Source organism: Geotrypetes seraphini, chromosome 6 (assembly GCF_902459505.1).
Source record: "Geotrypetes seraphini chromosome 6, aGeoSer1.1, whole genome shotgun sequence".
Lineage (NCBI taxonomy): Eukaryota > Metazoa > Chordata > Amphibia > Gymnophiona > Dermophiidae > Geotrypetes > Geotrypetes seraphini.
The window spans coordinates 230262894-230281743 of record NC_047089.1 but is presented as its reverse complement, the minus strand read 5'-3'; the positions used below and the strand labels follow the sequence as shown (position 1 = coordinate 230281743).

Genomic DNA, 18850 nt, shown 5'->3' with positions numbered 1-18850 from the left:
CTAATAGTATCACAAAACTTGACAAAGGAACTATTAGGTTCTTACCTGAAGATTCAGGAATAGAGTGTAAATCCACACTCTATTCCTGAACCTTCAGGTAGTCAATCCCTTCTCACACGAACCCTTGTAGGAAGCTTCATTTTAATATTTTCGGTACTCCTCTCTTACCTCTGAATTGCCCTCCAATTCCTCAGTGTGTAACAAAGCAGACAGTCATTCCTGTAGAGGACATAGAAGAGGGAGGGATGAGCTGCACTAGAGCTCCCATGAGGCTTGGGACTGAAGCAAGAAAACCTGAATTCTCAGAAAGGAGACTACTAGGCCCTTTCCAAGATCCTCTTGGAGAAAGACTAGCACCACCGGGATCGATGAAGAGCCTGGGTCCTCGTCCTTATGAGCGCACTAGGATTTTAAACACTTACAGGCCTTCATATATGCAGCAATGGTCAACCCCTTCTTGCTCTGTAAGATGGTAGCAATTACATCATTCAAATAGGCCCTGCCCACTAAAGATGTTTGCTCAAGAGCCATGCCATAAGACCAAAGCATTCCGGTTCCTGCAGAGCTATTGAGCCCTGCGTGAGAAGATGTGAGTGACAGGGAAGTTTGAGACCCTGACCCAGTTGTAGACTACTAGGTCTGATAGCATGGGCGTCTTGGTCAATCTGGCACTACTACAATCACCCAATTACTGCTTGGCTGGCCCGGACCTTCTCTCCGACGTCAGGGGGAAGGCTTGTGGGCTGGCAGCGTGCAATCGCTGCACACGCCTGGCCCTTCCTGGAGTTGTGGCAGCATCGGGGGAATAATTAAATGGAGCTGGCAGCAGCGGCCCGGGGGGGGAGAGGGGGAGGAATTGGTGGTGGGTTGGGACAAAGGCTGGAAGGCAGTGAGGGGAGGGGGCAAGAACTTGGGACTCAGAAGGAAGGGAGGGGGCATTAATAAGGAAAACAGTAAATGCGGCCATTTTACACAAGAGAGGGAGGAAGGGGGCATTATCTTGGGGCATAAGAAGGCGGGAGGGAGGGAGGAAATAAAAGGGACAATTGTTGGGCCCGAGTGTGGGAGTGAGAGGGAAAGAGATGGTGCACATGGGGAAAGGAAGAGGAAGATTGGGCATAGATTAAAGGGGATGCAAGGGGAGGAATGTTGGGCATAGTGATGGAGGGAGAGATGTGGCATAGTGTTGGAAAGGGGTGATAGAAGGAGAAATGGGCATGAGACTGGTGGGCAATAGTAAAAAATGCTGCATGTGATCTCTGGGGGATGAGAGAGGAAGAAAAGTTGGACTCCTGGAAGGACAGAGAGAGATGTTGGTTGGGGAATGGAATGAAGTCTTGAGGAGAGGATGCATGTAGGAGGCAGAAAGAAATAAATATTGGATGCACAGTCAGAAGGAAGTGCAACCAGAGACTCATGAAATCACCAGACAACATAGGTAGGAAAAATGATTTCATTTTTAAAATAGTGATCAAAATGTGTCAGTTTTGAGAATTTATATCTGTTGTCTATATTTAGCGCTATATTTGTCTATTTTTCTATAGTTGTTACTGAGGTGACATTGCATATTTTAGTCATCTGCCTTGACATCTTTGAAACCCCCATGAATATAAATGATAATTAACATTTTCTCTGCGTACAATGTTCTTTGTGGGGTTTTTTATTTTATGGTTACCATTAAGTATTAATAAGATTATATTGTGTGTATATGAAAAGTCAATGGAAGAAATTGCATTATAATTAGTATTATTATTATGGGGGTGAAGTCGGGGCAGAGTTGGGCGGGTCTGGGGTGGAGTTTGGGCGGGGGTACTCTGTTGGTATTTGTTAGGCTTAGGGAGTACTTGGCTTGAAAAGGTTAAGAAACACTGCCTTAGAGGACCAAGGCCTACTGTCTGGTAAAGATTTGGGTTTATGGTCCAGTACACTGGCCATAAGTTCATCCAGGCCCTTACCAAAAAGTAACTGTCCCTTAAATGGCAGCTTACTTAGGGTCGCTTTAGAAGAAGAATCATTTGACCATTGTCTGATCCACAGCATTCTGCATGCATAGATAGACTAAACCAACAGCTTGCTCACAACTTTGAAAAGGTCATACAGGGCATCAGCCACATAATCCACTCCAGTAATCAAAAATGGGAGATCCCTGTCCACAACAGTGGCCGGATTGTGACGCAACTTAGAGTGACAGACTCTGGCGACAAAGGATGCCACCGGAGCTGCTTTCAAACCAGAGGCCATGGATTTGAAAAGCTCTTTGAGTACAAAATCTATTCTGTGATTTTGGGGGTCATCCTTCAGCACCACGATGCCTTTACTGCACCACCAGAGAATCCAACTTTGGGGGAACAAAAAACTGGTTAAATGCAGCAGCCATTGGACAGAGCTTAGTCATAGTCTTGACCAGCCACTGGGGACCTTCTGACATTTCCCAGTGATCCATAAGCATCTTTGTGATGTGTGGATGTTCTGGAAAATAGGAAGGCTATGGCTTAGTGCTACTTCTAAGGGAGCACTGTGCTGCCAAGATCTGAGGAGTCTCTAGCTTTAACTCCTGGAGGGATTCCAAAATCATCCCTAACAATGCTGACAGTTTGAACACTCTGCGCACAGTGGGGTTCTCTCCAAGATCTGGAGCATCTCCCAGATCTGAGTCCTGCAGCCCTGTGGCTGCAGTATCATCACCCATTGTAAAAGTTCCTGCTAGGGAAAGTAAAGGCATAAAAATAGAATTCTGATCATCTGAGTCATCCGTAGGTGGACTGTCCTCAGACTGAGAATGGCACTTCTGCAGGGCGACTTGCATTCTTAGGATTCTGCGGGGGAACTCCAGGTGCTAGCAGAGCCATAATACCAGATGGGGCCCTTGTTAATAAAAAAAAGCCTTAAACATCATATTAATAAATTTAGAAGGGAATTCCTGCCCTTGAGGGGCAGAGTGTCCTGGTTTTGAACTTTTCTAGAATTTACCTACTGAATCGCGGCTGAGGCTCGCTGGGAATGCATTTGGCTGTCTTGGCTCAAATTTTGACTTTTTTGATTTTACTCAGTTTGACTGTGTCCCAGAACCCCCTCCCTCCCCGAGAGAACGGGGGGTTGGGGGTGGCTAAAGGAGCAGCTGCCATCCCCTCCCCTCTCATGTGCCACACGGCACGTGGAACACAGACATTCCTCAGATTGCCAGCCACTGCAAATAGGGCATGAATCCAAAGTATCCTGCCCTGAGGAGTCCATCCCATCTGTTTTTGAGCAAAAATGAGATGTTTTAAGGGAAAAGCTTTTTATTTCAAATCAGGAAATCCAGATGGCCACCACAGAAGCAATTTTAATGCCAAAAATGGCCTGGGGAAGCCACACAGAAAAATTAAAAACAGCGATTTTAGGATTTTTGAGGTGGAGAGACCTAGGACTAACCTTAACACCCCCACCAACACAATTTTGTTCCCCCCCCCAAAAAAATTTGATCTTCCATGCTGTCTGCTGGGAGCTGCAAGATGGAAGCTGAAACAGCTTACAGGGAGATCCTCTACCTCAACAAGCCTGGAAACTGGACTGCTTGTTTCTTCTGACTGCCTCTTGGGCTCAACGTCTCGGCCAGAGACCTCAACCTCATCTGTAGTCCGCATGTGCAAAAAGGGGGGGATGAACACAGTTGGCCCCGATCCTTGATAAACCACCACGGAGCCATGCAACCTATACTCAAACCCACTTTTGGATAAACCTGGAGTGAGTTATGTTTCTAAGGGAATGGTCTTTGAGCTCTCAAACTCTGAATGCAGGCTGTCCAAGTGGGTGCACTGCAAGGCAGCCAACTCCTTGGAAGCAGACTCTCTGCCTCAGAGTCTGAGGTCTCCTGAAGCCAGAGCTGTCCCTCAAGGGGATCCTCTGCAGCACGAAAAATAAGGCATGCAAATTAGCGGAAAAAAACTGAATTTGAAGAAATTAAAATAAACACAAGCAGAAAAGACAAGTTCCTACTGTTTCGCTTGTAGGAAGACAACTGAGGAATTGGAGGGCAGTTCAGAGGTAAGAGAGGAGGAGCAAAAGTATGCAATTGGAGCTTCTTACAAGAGTTCTCACAAGAAGGGATTGCCTACCTGAAGGTTCAGGAACAGAGTGGGATTGTACAAGAAATGGTCAGGAACCACTTCACAGGTCATAGTCCTGATGGGCCGCCGCGGGAGCGGACCACTGGGCGCGATGGACCTCTGGTCTGACCCAGTGGAGGCAACTTCTTATGTTCTTATGTTCTCTTATGGCTACAATACTTTATATCTCCAACTCTAGTCACCTTAATTTTTCAAAACACTAATAAATATATCAAATCATCCTATGAAAACAGGCTTCTAAGTGAACGCTCAGACCCATAATCAAACTCTAGTGAAAAATCACGGAGCCAGTTATTATAGAGACCATCATAGCTAGTTCACTGTCTTTGCCACCTGCTGTCTTAAAATTTAAGCATGAACCCGGAGCAGTTATAGAGCAGCAGCATCGCCACTTTGCATGTCAGATAAGTATACTGTTACGGTATTTTCTGTCCTTGTTTTATGACAGCAGGTGGCGGAGACAGTGAACTAGCTGTGATGGTCTCTATATTTACTGGCTCCGTGATTTTTCACTAGAGTTTGGTTACGGGTCTGAGCGTTCACTTAGAAGCCTGTTTTCATAGGATGATTTGATATATTTATTAGTGTTTTGAAAAATTAAGGTGACTAGAGTTGGAGATATATAATTATCACCTTAGCTGAACGAAGTTCCCCTGAATATTTGTGTACATTACTTTATAATCACATAATTTACATGCATACTTCATGACTCTAGCTGTTCACCCTAAATCCTTGTCTCCTACTTAACCCACATGTGCTTACATGTATGCTGGCTTACATTTATGGCTATTTAAAAATTTGCTAGACTGATCTTTTTAACAAAATCAAAGTGGTTCTGCAATTAAATTGTCTGAAGCTCCAATGGATGGCCTTGCTCTGTTGGGAAGGTTCTGCTGATAGCTGTGGATTCAGGAGTGGGGTGCCGCTGGGCTCGGTACTTGGACCCGTGCTCTTTAACATCTTTATAAATGATCTGGTCATAGGTATGACGAGCGAGGTGATTAAATTTGCAGATGATATGAAGTTATTCAGAGTAATAAAGACGCAGGGGAATTGCGAAGATCTGCAACGTGATATAATCAAGCTCGAGGAATGGGCATCGACATGGCAGATGAGGTTCAACGTGAATAAGTGTAAAGTGATGCATGTTGGTAACAAAAATCTCATGCACGAATACAGGATGTCCAGGGCGGTACTTGGAAAGACCTCCCAGGAAAGGGACTTGGGAGTTCTGATCGACAAGTCGATGAAGCTGTCCACACAATGTGCAGCGGCAGCAAAAAGGGTAAACAGAATGCTAGGAATGATAAAGAAGGGGATCACGAACAGATCAGAGGTTATCATGCCGCTGTACCGGGCCATGGTACACCCTCACCTGGAGTACTGCGTCCAGCACTTGTCGCCGTATATGAAGAAGGACACGGTACTACTCGAAAGGGTCCAAAGAAGAGTGACTAAGATGGTTAAGGGGCTGGAGGAGCTGCCGTACAGAGAAAGATTAGAGAAACTGGGCCTCTTCTCCCTCGAACAGAGGAGATTGAGAGGGGACATGATCGAAACATTCAAGGTACTGAAGGGGATAGACTTAGTAGATAAGGACAGGTTGTTCACCCTCTCCAAGGTAGGGAGAAGGATAGAGTTAAAAGGGGATAGATTCCGTACAAACATAAGGAAGTTCTTCTTCACCCAGAGAGTGGTAGAAAACTGGAATACTCTTCTGGAGGCTTTTATAGGGGAAAACACCCTCCAAGGATTCAAGACAAAGTTAGACAAGTTTCTGTTGAACAAGAACGTGCGCTGGTAGGGCTAGTCTCAGTTAGGGTGCTGGTCTTAGACCAGAGGGCTGCTGCGTGAGCGGACTGCTGGGCATGATGGACCACTGGTCTGACTCAGCAGTGGCAATTCTTATGTTCTTATGAGTCTAAAGAGGGTCCTGGTATAACGGAAGATTTAAGAATATACAACACATTTAGTGAAGGAACTAATATCTAATACACAGAGGTGTCGGGCTTCTGGTCATATTATAGGTTTTCCAACAGTAATTCTTTAAACAATCAACAGCCACCAATCCCCATTCTTCTACCTTTTGCAATATTACAAAGATCACAACTGGCCAGGAGAAGAGGATGACAGACTGAAAAGGTTGGACAAAGAAAACAATACAAAGGAGAGAGAGATGAGATAAACAAGTGGATAGGAAAAATAACATGGAGAGGAAAAGATTTTTTGTGTCTTGATGAGCAACAGCTGGGCCTAGCTTACCTCTGTGAGCTCTTGTATTGTAACAGCTCCTGACCTGTGAGAAACCTTGTCTTCCACTGGTGATGCTGCTGGTGCTATAGCAGGTTTAAGAATCTCTGGAAGAGGGACACCGGCCTTGGCACACATGGCAGCTGCATTAGCTTTGGCAATTTCTAGTAGCTGTGCCTTATCTGACCAAATAAACGATAAAAGGAGAGGCTGCTGGTTACTATACTAATGACAAGTAATTGAAATACAAATACTATGTAGTTTTTAAAACGAATAAAATATCTGCAACAGCTAATTTGGTTGAAAATTACTTTACAGTACTATAAAGGTGGTATTTCACTTCATAAAAAAGTAGTTTTCCCTCAGCCTCTGTCAAATGTTGATATGAATGTGGGCAGGTGGGAACCTTTTTTCTCCACATTTGGTGGGAATGTCCTGTAATCCAATCTTTCTGAAAAACATATTATGACATATGTCAAAGTATCTTAAAGGGAAGATTAGGTTCTTACCTTGATAATCTTTCTAGTAGAAAGGCATATAGGTCTTGAACAACTGGGTTTTAGCCTCCATTGGTTGTGAGACCCTGCAGAAGCAAAACAAGAAAGAACCAACAAGGCCTGCAGTAAAGGAACACAACAGAAAAACAAAATGAAACTGCAGGAAAAATGGAGAGTACAGGAATTTATTGAAATAACAAAAATTTTAAAAAATACATAAGCAACATAAAATACATTCAAAAGACTGGTTCTAATATTTCATGTGGACTGGACCTGACATGGTCCGTATTTCGAAGAAACACTTCTTCCTCAGGGGTCCCAATGTTAATGAATAGAGTATCAGAAAACCAGATTGGATGAACTAAACAAAATCATAGTGTAACGCATTACACAGGAGATTTTCACGCCTAGTATTGATTTTGTTTAGTTCATCCAATCTGGTTTTCTGATACTCTATTCATTAACATTTGGGACCCCTGAGGAAGAAGTGTTTCTTCGAAACATGAACTGGGTCAGGTCCGGTCCACATGAATATTAGGACCAGCCTTTTGGATGTATTTTATGTTGCTTATGTATTTGTTTTAATTTTTGTTATTTCATTAAAAATTCCTGTACCCTGTCCATTTTTCCTGCAATTTCATTTTGTTTTTCTGTTATGAGACCCTGCAGAAGGCATCAATCACATTTTATAATCTGCCTCCACCTGCTTTCTCAGTGGGTTGTGCCACAGCTCCTCAGTTTGTACCAAAGCACTGTCAAACTCTATAAGAATAAACATATAAGAAGGAGAGGTACAGGGAATCTTATAGTAACATAGTAAGTGATAGCAGATAAAAGATCTGAACGGCCCATCCAGTCTGCCCCATAATTACATGTATTATAATTTCATGATTAAATTAAAGTGTCTTTTTTCTTTGTTATTTCTGGGCCATAGAAGTCCTCACGATATTATCCTTACGTTCCAGCTACTGGAGTTGCTGTCAAAGCTCACTCCAACCTATCCAAACCATCTCATCATTTGCGAGATTCAGACCGTGAAAGTCTGCCCAGCACTATCCTCTTGTTCCAAATTGCTGGGGCTCCCATCAAAGCCTTCCCAAGCCCTAAACCAAATTGCTATATACGGGACAGGGATTGTGCAAGTCTGCCCAGTACCGGCTTTAGTTCTTCAATTTATACTATTCATATTCTAATTAGAGATCCTCTATGTTCATCCCACAATTTTCTGAATTCTGTCACCAATTTTGTGAATTCTGTCACCTCTCCATCAACTTCTTCGGGAGGGCATTCCAGGCATCCACCATTCTCTCCATGAAAAAGAATTTCCTAACATTATTCCTAAGTCTACTACCCTGCAACCTCAATTTATACCCTCTAGTTTTACCAATTTCCCTTCTTTGGGAAAGATTTGGTTCTATATTAATACTTTTCAAGTATTTAAATGTCTGTATCATATCACTCCTGTCCCTCCTCCTCTAGAGTATACATGTTCAGATCTTCCAGTCTGTTTTTATACAATTTTTGGCACAGACCCCTTACTATTTTCGCCACCTTCCTCTGGACTGCTTCAAGTCTTCTTATATCCTTAGCCAGATACATCCTCCAAAACTGAACACAATACTCCAAGAGGGGCCTCACCAAAGAAAGGAGTATCAACACCTCTTTTCTTCTGCTGGTTACACCTCTCTCTATACAGCCCAGCATCCTGGTTACAGCCACCGCCTTGTTTAGATCCTCCATTACTTCTGTTCCATGGTCAGATAATTTCTTAATTATTACAAATTATTGTCTTAGATCTCTCAAGAATAATTATCTCCTGAAAACGATCACTTATCGAGATTACAATAAAATTGAACTTTCCTCAATTAGTGCATCTTCTAATTTAAAAATCGAAGAATTTTGTCTTTTGCCAATAAATGAACAAATTATATCATGGCACAATGCAACAGAACAGTTAATAGAAAAGCTGGCTCCACTACGTAGTAAAACTATCAGTCAAAGGAAAATAAGAAACCCCTGGTTCACAGAAGAACTTTCGCTCATTAAAAAACAACTTAGGTAGGGCATTAGAACGGAAATGGAGACAAACGAAATCAAGGGTTAATTTAAATAAATACAAAGAACAAATGCAGTATTATAAAAATAAAATAAATTTAGAAAAAAAACTTATTACTCCAACAAAATTTCTAATGCTAAAAACTCTTCTGCTCTTTTCGCTATTTTAAAAAATCTTACAGCCCCAAAAAGAATAGAAGACCCATCTTTAGAAATTAAACCTATTGCACAAAATCTTGCTGATTATTTTGTAAATAAAATTAATAAAATTAGAGAACGCATCAACTCAAAAATTAATTCTAACACAGACGCGTAACAAATATAAATGATACCTATTTCCAAATGTACCAATTTCAATATACCAACTCTTGAGGATCTTAAAAGACTTCTGCAAAATATTAACATTAAAGGCAATCTCCCCTCTTTTCTTAAACGTTACTTTTCCTTTTTCAGTCCTTTTATTCAGATATTGATAGAAACTAGCTTAACTACAGGATCCATACCGAAAGAATGGAAAGAGGTAGTCATCTGTCCAATTATAAAAAAAACTCAAAATAATCTACTGCAATTGAATCAAATTACCAACCTATAGCCAATTTTCCCTTTCTTACCAATTAATAGAAAAGGTTGTCTTTAATCACGTAATCCACTTTGTAGAAAAAACTCATATATTACATTCCAATCAGACAGGTTTTACAACCAATATCCAATATCACCCGGATCACCATAAATCTGTCCTTCTGGTTTCACTCGATTTATCTGCAGCATTTGACACTGTTGACCATCATTTACTTATCAAGAGACTATCTTCCATTGGCATTTCCGACCAAGTATTAAATCATATTTTCAAGATTGGTCAGCTAAAGTTCTTTTTAACAATTCATTATCGAATAACTACACAAACTCTTATGGTATACTTCAAGGCTCAAGTCTGTCCCCGCTTTTATTTAATATCTTTTTGTCACCTTTACTTACCCTCAGTCAGTCTATTATTGGATTTTCCTCTTTTGCCTATGCAGATGACATTCAACTCTTACACCCATTAAATACAGTAGATTCCAATGAGATAACTAATATAAACAATAAGTTAAAATAATAAGTCAGTGGCTTGGCCCTGAATGTAACCAAATCCTCAGTAATGTTTTTTCCATGGAAAAATTATCTTAAATTTTCATCGCATATACTCTTAGATAATACCCCACTCCAAATAGTAATAACTATGAAAATACTGGGAGTGATACTAGATCAGGAACTTTATCATGATCAGATTAGTTCAGTAGTTAAAAACTGTTTCTATAAGTTATGTCTCGTTAGATCTTTATCAAAAGTTTTAAAACTAGAAGCTCTTAACATCCTCATTCATTCTTTAATTATTTCTAGGCTTTATTACTGTATCATGGTATAACCCAGAAAGAAATAAGAAGACTACAAATTATACTAAATATAGCAATAAAAATTATTACTAATTAAAAAAAAAATAAGACCATGTCACACCACTTCTACAAAAAGCACATTGGTTACCAATCTCGCATAGAATTACTTATATATAAAATATAATAAATATATATAAAATATATATATATTACTTATATATGAAATCGCGTTGTTAACCTTTAAAATCCGACAATCTAATGCACCAATATTTCAGGATCGTCTTTTGATACCATACTCTCCATTTAGGACACTCAGATCATCAGAACAGCATTTATTGACTATTCCTTCTTTAAAAGTAGTAGGTACTAGGAGATCTACTATTTTTTGGTTATAGCACTCCAGCTCTGGAACAACCTACCAAATTACTTACATGATGAACCCTCATTAGAAAAATTCAAAAGTTCTTTAAAAAGTTTCTTGTATAAAGACACATTTGAGACATATATAGGATAACTCGTCTAACATTAAATCTTATGCTCTAATACTTAATCTTAATCAGACCTTAAGTATAGGTCGCAAACTTTTCCACCTTCTCTTCTAAATTTATCCATTTTCTTATATTTATTCTTTAATTACCCTCCAAATGTGTTCTCCTTAAATGTTTCTTTATTTTCTTTAAAAAGATTGCAGTCATCCCCCCTCTCCTTTTGTGTCAGTAATTAAATTTGTACGTTTATACCTTATGTTTATTTGTAATACAATTGTTTTATTTTTGTCCCCTATTTTTAAATTGTTATGCGCATTGAAGTACTTGACATTGCATGTACAACAAATTTTTAATAAACTTGAAACTCAGAAACTATCAATCTAAGGTTCCTCTCACTGTATGTGCATATCAGCCTTTCACCTCCCAACACATGCAGCTCCCTCGAATTTCTACTTCCCAAATGCATCACTCTACACTTATTTGCACTGAATTTTAATTGCCAGACATTAGATCATTCTTCCAACTTTTGCAGATCTTTTTTCATGGTTTTCACTCCCTCTAGGATGTCTACTCTGTTACAAATCTTGGTATTATCTGCTAAAAGGCAAACCTTACCTTCTAATCCTTTGGCAATGTCACTCAAACATATTGAACAAAATTGGGCCCAGCACCGATCCTTGAGGCACTCAACTACTCACCTTTCCTTCTTCCAAGTGAGTTCCATTAACCACCACCCTCTGACATATGTCCATCAACCAGTTTCTAATCCAGTTCACCATTTTGGGTCCTAACTCCAGCCTGTCAAGTTTGTTCAAGAGCCTCCTATGAGGAACCAAGTCAAAGGTTTTGCTGAAATCTAAGTAAATTACATCCTCAATCCAATTCTCTCATCGCCCAGTCAAAGAATTCAATCAGATTCGTTTGCCACAATTTACCTTTAGTAAAATCATGTTGCCTTGGATCTTGTAACCCATTAGATTCTAGGAAATTCACTATCCTTTCCTTCAGCGATGCTTCCATTATTTTTCCAAAAACTGAAGTGAGACTTACCAGCCTGTAGTTTCCTGCTTCATCTCTGTGACCACTTTTGTGAAAAGGGGCCACATCTACTCTTCTCCAATCCCACTGAACTTTTACCGTCTCCAGGGATTTAGTGAACAAATCTTTATGTGGATCCACCAGAACCTAATCTAATCTAATCTAATCCTTAGGTTTGTATACCGCATCATCTCCACGTTTGTAGAGCTCGACGCGGTTTACAGTAGGAGAAATAGGAAGGAACTACAACAGAGGGTTAGAGGTAGAAGTGTGAAGAAAATTTAGAGGACTTGGGATGCCAAGATATAAGAGTTTCCTTGATTCCTAAGTTGGAACCTCTCTAAACTCCTTCAATACCCTGGGATTAATCCCGTCCAGTTACATGGCTTTGTCCACCCTCAGTTTTTTAAGTTGTTCATAAATATTTTCTTCTGTGAATGGCAAGGTATCCACTCTATTCTCACATGCAACTTTGCCAGCCAATTCAGGTCCTTCTCCAGGATTTCCTTCCATGAACATGGAAGTATTTGTTTAGCATGTTTGCTTTTTCCTCATCACTCTCCACATAGCAGTTCATAGCTTCTTTCCATCTCGCAATTCAATTTTATGTCTTCCTTCTTTCACTAGTACCTGAAAAAAAATTGTCTCCTCTTTTTACATTTCTAGCCATTTGCTCTTCTGCTTGAGCTTTTGCCAGATGTCTTTCTCTCTTGGCTTCTTTCAGTTTCATCTGGTATACCTTTCTGTGCTCCTCTTGAGATTTTTTATATTTCAAGAATGCCAGCTCTTTTTGCCTTTATTTTCTCCGCCACTAGTTTGGAGAATCATACTGGTTTCTTTTTTTATCTCGTTTTTATTTATTTTCCTCACATAAAGGTCGGTAGCCATTTTTATTGCTCCTTTCAGGTTGGGCCACTGTTTTTCCATTTCTCTTACATCCTTCCATCATATCAGCTCTTTCTTCAGGTACTTCCCACTTTTTATTAAAGTCCGTACATTTGAAATCCATGACTTTGAGTTTTGTGTGGCCATCCTCCACTTTATTGTTATATCAAACCAAACTGTTTGATGATCACTACCGCCCAGGTGGGCACCCACTCGGATATTAGAGACACTTTCCCCATTTGTGAGCACCAGATCCTGTATTGCTTTTTTCCCTTGTTAGTTCAGTCACTATGTTATAATGCCCCTGTATCGCTCCATGGTGCGACCTCATCTGGAATACTGTGTTCAATTCTGTTCTCCTTATCTCAAGAAAGATATAGCGGAACTAGAAAAGGTTCAAAGAAGTGCAACCAAGGTGATAAAGGGGATGGAACTCCTCTCGTATGAGGAAAGACTAAAAAGGTTAGGGCTCTTCAACTTGGAAAAGAGATGGCTGAGGGGAGATATGATTGAAGTCTACAAAATCCTGAGTGGAATAGAATGGGTACAAGTGGATCGATTTTTCACTGTCAAAAATTACAAAGACTCGATGAGGTTACAGGGAAATACTTTTAAAACCAATAGGAGGAAATATTTTTTCACTCAGAGAATAGTTAAGCTCTAGAATGCATTGCCAGAGGTTGTGGTATGAGCAGATAGCATAGCTGATTTTAAGAAAGGTTTGGACAATTTCCTGGAGGAAATGTCCATAGTCTGTTACTGAAAAAGACATGGGGAAGCAACAGCTTGTCCTGGATTGGTAGCATGGAATCTTGCTACTCCTTGGGTTTTGGCCAGGTACTAGGGACCTGGATTGGCCACTGTAAGAACGGGCTACTGGGCTTGATTGACCATTGGTCTGACCCAGTAAGGCTATTCTTAAGTTCTTAACTGGCAATGACTTAAGGTGACAATCTGTTACACTGGCCATAAGGTCATCCAATCCCTTGCCAAAGAGCAATTGATCCTTAAGTGGTAGTGACCCTGGAAGCCGAATCTCCTGACCAGTGCCTTATCCACAGCATTTTGCGGGCAGATATGGAATAAGTACAAACCTTGCTCATGACCCTGAATATGTCATAAAGAGCATCTGCTAAATAATTTACCTCCCGCAAGTATCAACAGCTAACGTTATTCCACTCCACAAAAAGGGCTGCAGGACAGAGACGGCGAATTACAGACCGGTAAGTCTCACATCCATAGTATGCAAACTCATGGAAACACTGATCAAACAGAAACTTGATACAATCCTGGATGAAGAAGATCTACGTGATCCCCATCAACATGGATTTACCAAAGGCAGGTCCTGCCAATCAAATCTGATTAGCTTCTTCGATTGGGTAACAAGACAACTGGATGCCGGGGAGTCCCTGGACGTAGTGTATTTGGACTTTAGCAAAGCTTTTGACAGCGTCCCACACCGTAGGTTATTGAACAAGTTGAAATCGCTGGGACTAGGGGAAACACTAGCTGCATGGGTTAAGGATTGGCTGAGCGGTAGACTTCAGAGAGTGATGGTAAATGGTACCCCATCCAAAACATCGAATGTGACCAGTGGAGTACCACAGGGCTCGGTCTTGGGTCCAATCCTATTCAACATATTCATAAGTGATATGACCCAAGGGATCAGAGGAAAAATATCATTGTTCGCCGACGACGCCAAACTGTGCAACATAGTAGGTAAAAGCACTATGCCTGACAATATGACACAGGACCTACTACTATTAGAACAATGGTCATCGACTTGGCAGCTTAACTTCAATGCTAAAAAATGCAAAGTGATGCACCTGGGTAAAAGAAATCTGTGCAGGACTTACACGTTAAATGGTGAGACCTTAGTTAGGACCACGGAAGAACGGGATTTAGGAGTAATCATTAGTGAAGACATGAAAACTGCCAATCAGGTGGAAAAGGCTTCCTCTAAGGCAAGGCAAATGATGGGTTGTATCCGTAGAGGTTTTATCAGCAGGATGCCAGAGGTCATAATGCCACTGTACAGATCCATGGTGAGACCTCATTTGGAATATTGTGTTCAATTCTGGAGACCACATTACCGGAAAGATGTGCTGAGAATGGAGTCAGTTCAGCGGATGGCCACCAGGATGGTCTCGGGGCTCAAAGATCTTCCGTATGAAGTAAGGCTGAATAAATTGCAGCTGTACTCACTTGAAGAACGAAGAGAGAGAGGGGACATGATCGAGACATTTAAATATATCACGGGTCGTATCGAGGTGGAAGAGGATATCTTCCGTCTTATAGGACCTTCTTCCACCAGAGGGCATCCGCTGAAAATCAGGGGAGTGAAATTTCATGGAGACTCCAGAAAGTATTTCTTCACTGAGAGGGTGGTCGATCATTGGAATGAACTCCCACGGCAGGTGATTGAGGCCAACAGCGTGGCAGATTTCAAAAATAAATGGGACATTCATGTGGGATCTCTAATGAGGTGAGGGCAGGGGGTGGTGAGCAAAATCAAACAGAAGGGTCAATGGAGTGGGCAGACTTGATGGGCTTTGGCCCTTTTCTGCCGTCATTTTTCTATGTTCTATGTTTCTATGTTTTCTATCCACAACCAAGGAACAGTGCAATCTAAAATCGCAGGCACTTATAACATAGTAACATATAGATGATGGCAGTCTGCCCAACCTTACCCTCTCTTAGCTATTTCTGGACCAGAACCCAAAACTCTGCCCAATACTGTGCTTAGATTCCAACTACTGAAGTCTCTGTCAAAGCTCACTCGAGTCCATCCTCAACCAAATGGCCATATAGGGGACAAAGACCATGAAAATCTGTCCAATACTGGCCTTAGTTCTTCAAAATATACCATTATTTTCTGATTAGAGATCCTCTGTGTTCATCTCACGCTTTTTTGAACTCTGTCACCGATTTCCTTTCCACTACCTCCCTCCACCACCTCCATTCCAGGCATCAACCACCCTCTCCGTAAAGAAGAATTTCCTTACATTACTCTTGAGTCTACCACCTCTCAACTGCAAATTATGCCCTCTGGTTTTATCATTTTCCTTTCTCTGGAAAAGATTTTGTTCTACGTTAATACCTTTCAAGTATTTGAATGTCCGAAATCATATATCCCCCATCCCTCCTTTTCTCTAGGCTATACATATTCGGAGCTTCCAGTCTCTCATACATCTTTTGGCACAAACTTCCTACAATTTTCGTCGCCCTCCTCTGGACCGCTTCAAGTCTTCTTATGTCCTTTGCCAGATACGGTCTCCAAAGCTGAACATAATACTCCAAGTGGGGCCTCACCAAAGACCTGTACAGGGGCATCAACACCTTCTTTCTTCTACTGGTTACTCCTCTCTTTATATGGTCTAGCATCCTTCTGGCAACAGCCACCACATTGACACAGTTTCTTTGCATTTAGATTTTCGGATACTATCACCCCAAGGTCCATCTCCCCATCCGTGCATAGAAGCTTCCCACCTCCCAGCACATATGTCTCCTTCCGATTTCTAATTCCCATTACTCTGCACTTTTTTGAATTGCATTTTAATTGCCAGATATTATAACATTCCTCTAACTTTTGCAGATCCTTTTTCATGTTTTCCACACCCTCCTTGGCGTCCTCTGTTACAGACAAAAAGACAAATTTTTCTAACCCTTCAGCAATGTCACTCACAGACATATTGAATAGGATCAGCCCCAGCACCGAAACCTGAGGGGCTCTACTACTCACTTTTCCTTCCTCCAAGCGAATTCCATTAACCACCACCCTCTGATGTCTGTCCATCAACCAGTTTCTAATTGAGTTCACCACTTTGGGTCCTAACCTTAGCCCGTCAAGTTTGTTCAAGAGCCTTCTATGAGGAATCTTGTCAAAGGCTTTGCTGAAATCTAAGTAAATTGATCCAATTCTCTGGTCACCCAATCAAAAAATTCAATCACGTTAATTTGGCACAATTTACCTTTAGTAAAACCATGTTGCCTAAGATCCTATAATCAATTAGATTCTAGGAATTTCAATATCCTTTCTTTCAGCAACACTGCCATTATTTTTCCAACAACCGAAGTGAGGCTTACTGGTCTGCAATTTTCTGCTTCATTTCTGTGACCACTTTTGTGAATAGGGATCACATCCACTGTTCTCCAATCTCCAGGAACCACTCTTGTTTCCAGAGATTTATTGAACAAGTCTTTAACAGGATCCGCCAGAACCTCTCTGAACTCCCTCATTATCCTGGGATGGATCCTGTCCAGTCCCATCGCTTTGTCCACCTTCAATTTTTCAAGTTGTTCATAAACACTTTTCTGTCAATGGCACAGAATCTACTCCATTTTCATGTATAACTTTGCCAGACAATCCAGGATTTTTTTCCATGAACACAGAACAGAAGAATTTGTTAGGTATTTTTGCTTTTTCCTCATCACTCTCTACAATTCGGTTCATAGCAACTTTTAGTTTTGCAATTCCATTTCTCATCTTCCTCCTTTCACTAATATATCTGAAAAAATTTGTCTTTCTTTTTTATATTTTTAGTCATTCTTCCACTTGTGCTTTCGCCATACATCTCTCTCGCTTGGCTTCTTTCTGTACTCCTTTTCTTGGGGGGTTTTATATTTCAGGAACACAAACTCTTTTGCCTTTATTTTCTCTGCCGCTAGTTTGAAGAACCATATTGGTTTCCTTTTTCTCTTGTTTTAATTATTTTCTTCACATAAAAGTCTGTAGTCATTTTTATTGCTTTCAGCTTAGACCAGTGTTTCTCAACATGGGGGCTGCTTGTTGGGGGTATGCGGCATGGCCGCCGTGGAGCATATTCCCTGCCCAGCCAGCCGTTGAAGTTGCTCTGCTGCCGGCAGGGATCCCTCCTTGCTGCCCGTCCCACCCGCTGAAGCTGTTGCCGGGGATCCCTGCCTGCCCTCCTAAAGCTGACCCACAGGGCTTCCCTCCGATGTCAGAACTGACATCAGAGGAAAGCTTTCCGGGTCAGCGGGAGGGGGGGGGGCGGTTCCCAGTTACCTCCTTGCCACACTCGCTCCTTCTGCCTTCAGCGGCTTGTTGCGGGGACAAGAAGCCGGCAGCGATTCATACGGTGCACGTAGCTGACCCGGAAACCTCTCCGACATCAGAGCTGATATCAGAGGGAAGGCTTGTGGGTCAGCCATGTGCATCGTGTAAATCTTTGCCTGCACATCCCCCCAACAAGCTGCTGAAGGAAGATGGAGCAAGTGCAGCACAAACAAGTAAAGGGACACGATCTTTCTGGGACAAAGAGAGAAAGGAGGGGGGAAGGAGCACATTGGGGCATTGGAGGGGCATGATTATGGGACAACGGCTGGAAGGCAGGGAAGGGGAAGAGGAGGGGCATGAATTCGACACAGAGGGAAGGGAGGTGACATGAACATGGGTCATAGGAGGGAGGAAGGGGGCACTAACTTGGGACATAGGAGGGAGGGAATAGAAAGGGAGAATTGTTGGGTATAAGTGAGTGAGTGAGAGAGAGGGAAAGAGATGATGGCACATGGGGAAAGGAAGAAAGAGGAAAATTGGGCATGGAGAGAGGTAGAGATGCATAGGGAAGAGAAGGATGAGAGAGAGAAATGTTGGATATGGTGATGGAGAGGGAACAGAGGGACAGATTGAAGGGGATGCAAGGGGGAGGAATATTGGCAACACCTCCACTATAATCTTCATCAAGGCTGCTGACTTAAACAGGTAGCAGACTGTTGGATCCTTTCCCTGATCTAGGGTTGTAATGGACTCCTGATCAGCTGTCCTAGCCTGGACCCTTCACCCTCTAACACTGAGGATCCATTGTGGGACAGCAAAGGCTCTACAGATTCTGACTCCCCTAATCTTCCCAGTCCTTTTCCAACTGGACTTTGGGATCCTGGGGAAGGACCTACAATGGGGGAATGGTGCCTAAGAGGGGCAGACTCCCCTGAGTGGCCGCCAAGTCCCTAGATGGCATGGCCTGATCCCTGTACTTCAGATAGGCCTCAAGCATTAGACTTACAAAATCTGGGGAGAAACCCTAAACAGGGAGCTTCAAGCATCCCTGCTGGACCTCCCATTGGTTCCCCGCAGGCTTAGTGGTGTCTGCGAGATAGTGCTTCACAGTAGACACTGGATCACTGAACAAGGGCTC

At 41.9% G+C, this 18850-nt stretch overlaps 1 protein-coding gene across 3 annotated transcripts in view; it reads right to left on the bottom strand.

Annotated features, from left to right (window-relative positions):
* The window catches only part of SON (SON DNA and RNA binding protein), a 168944-nt gene that overhangs the window by 86292 nt on the left and 63802 nt on the right, over positions 1 to 18850 (bottom strand). For all 3 annotated transcript variants that reach the window (XR_004539933.1, XR_004539932.1, XM_033949767.1), the window contains exon 4: positions 6372 to 6541. Coding sequence is in view for 1 of the 3 variants with exons in the window: in XM_033949767.1 (XP_033805658.1) it covers positions 6372 to 6541 (170 nt within the window). In the remaining 2 variants the exon portion in view is untranslated. The remainder of the gene's footprint in view (positions 1 to 6371; positions 6542 to 18850) is intronic.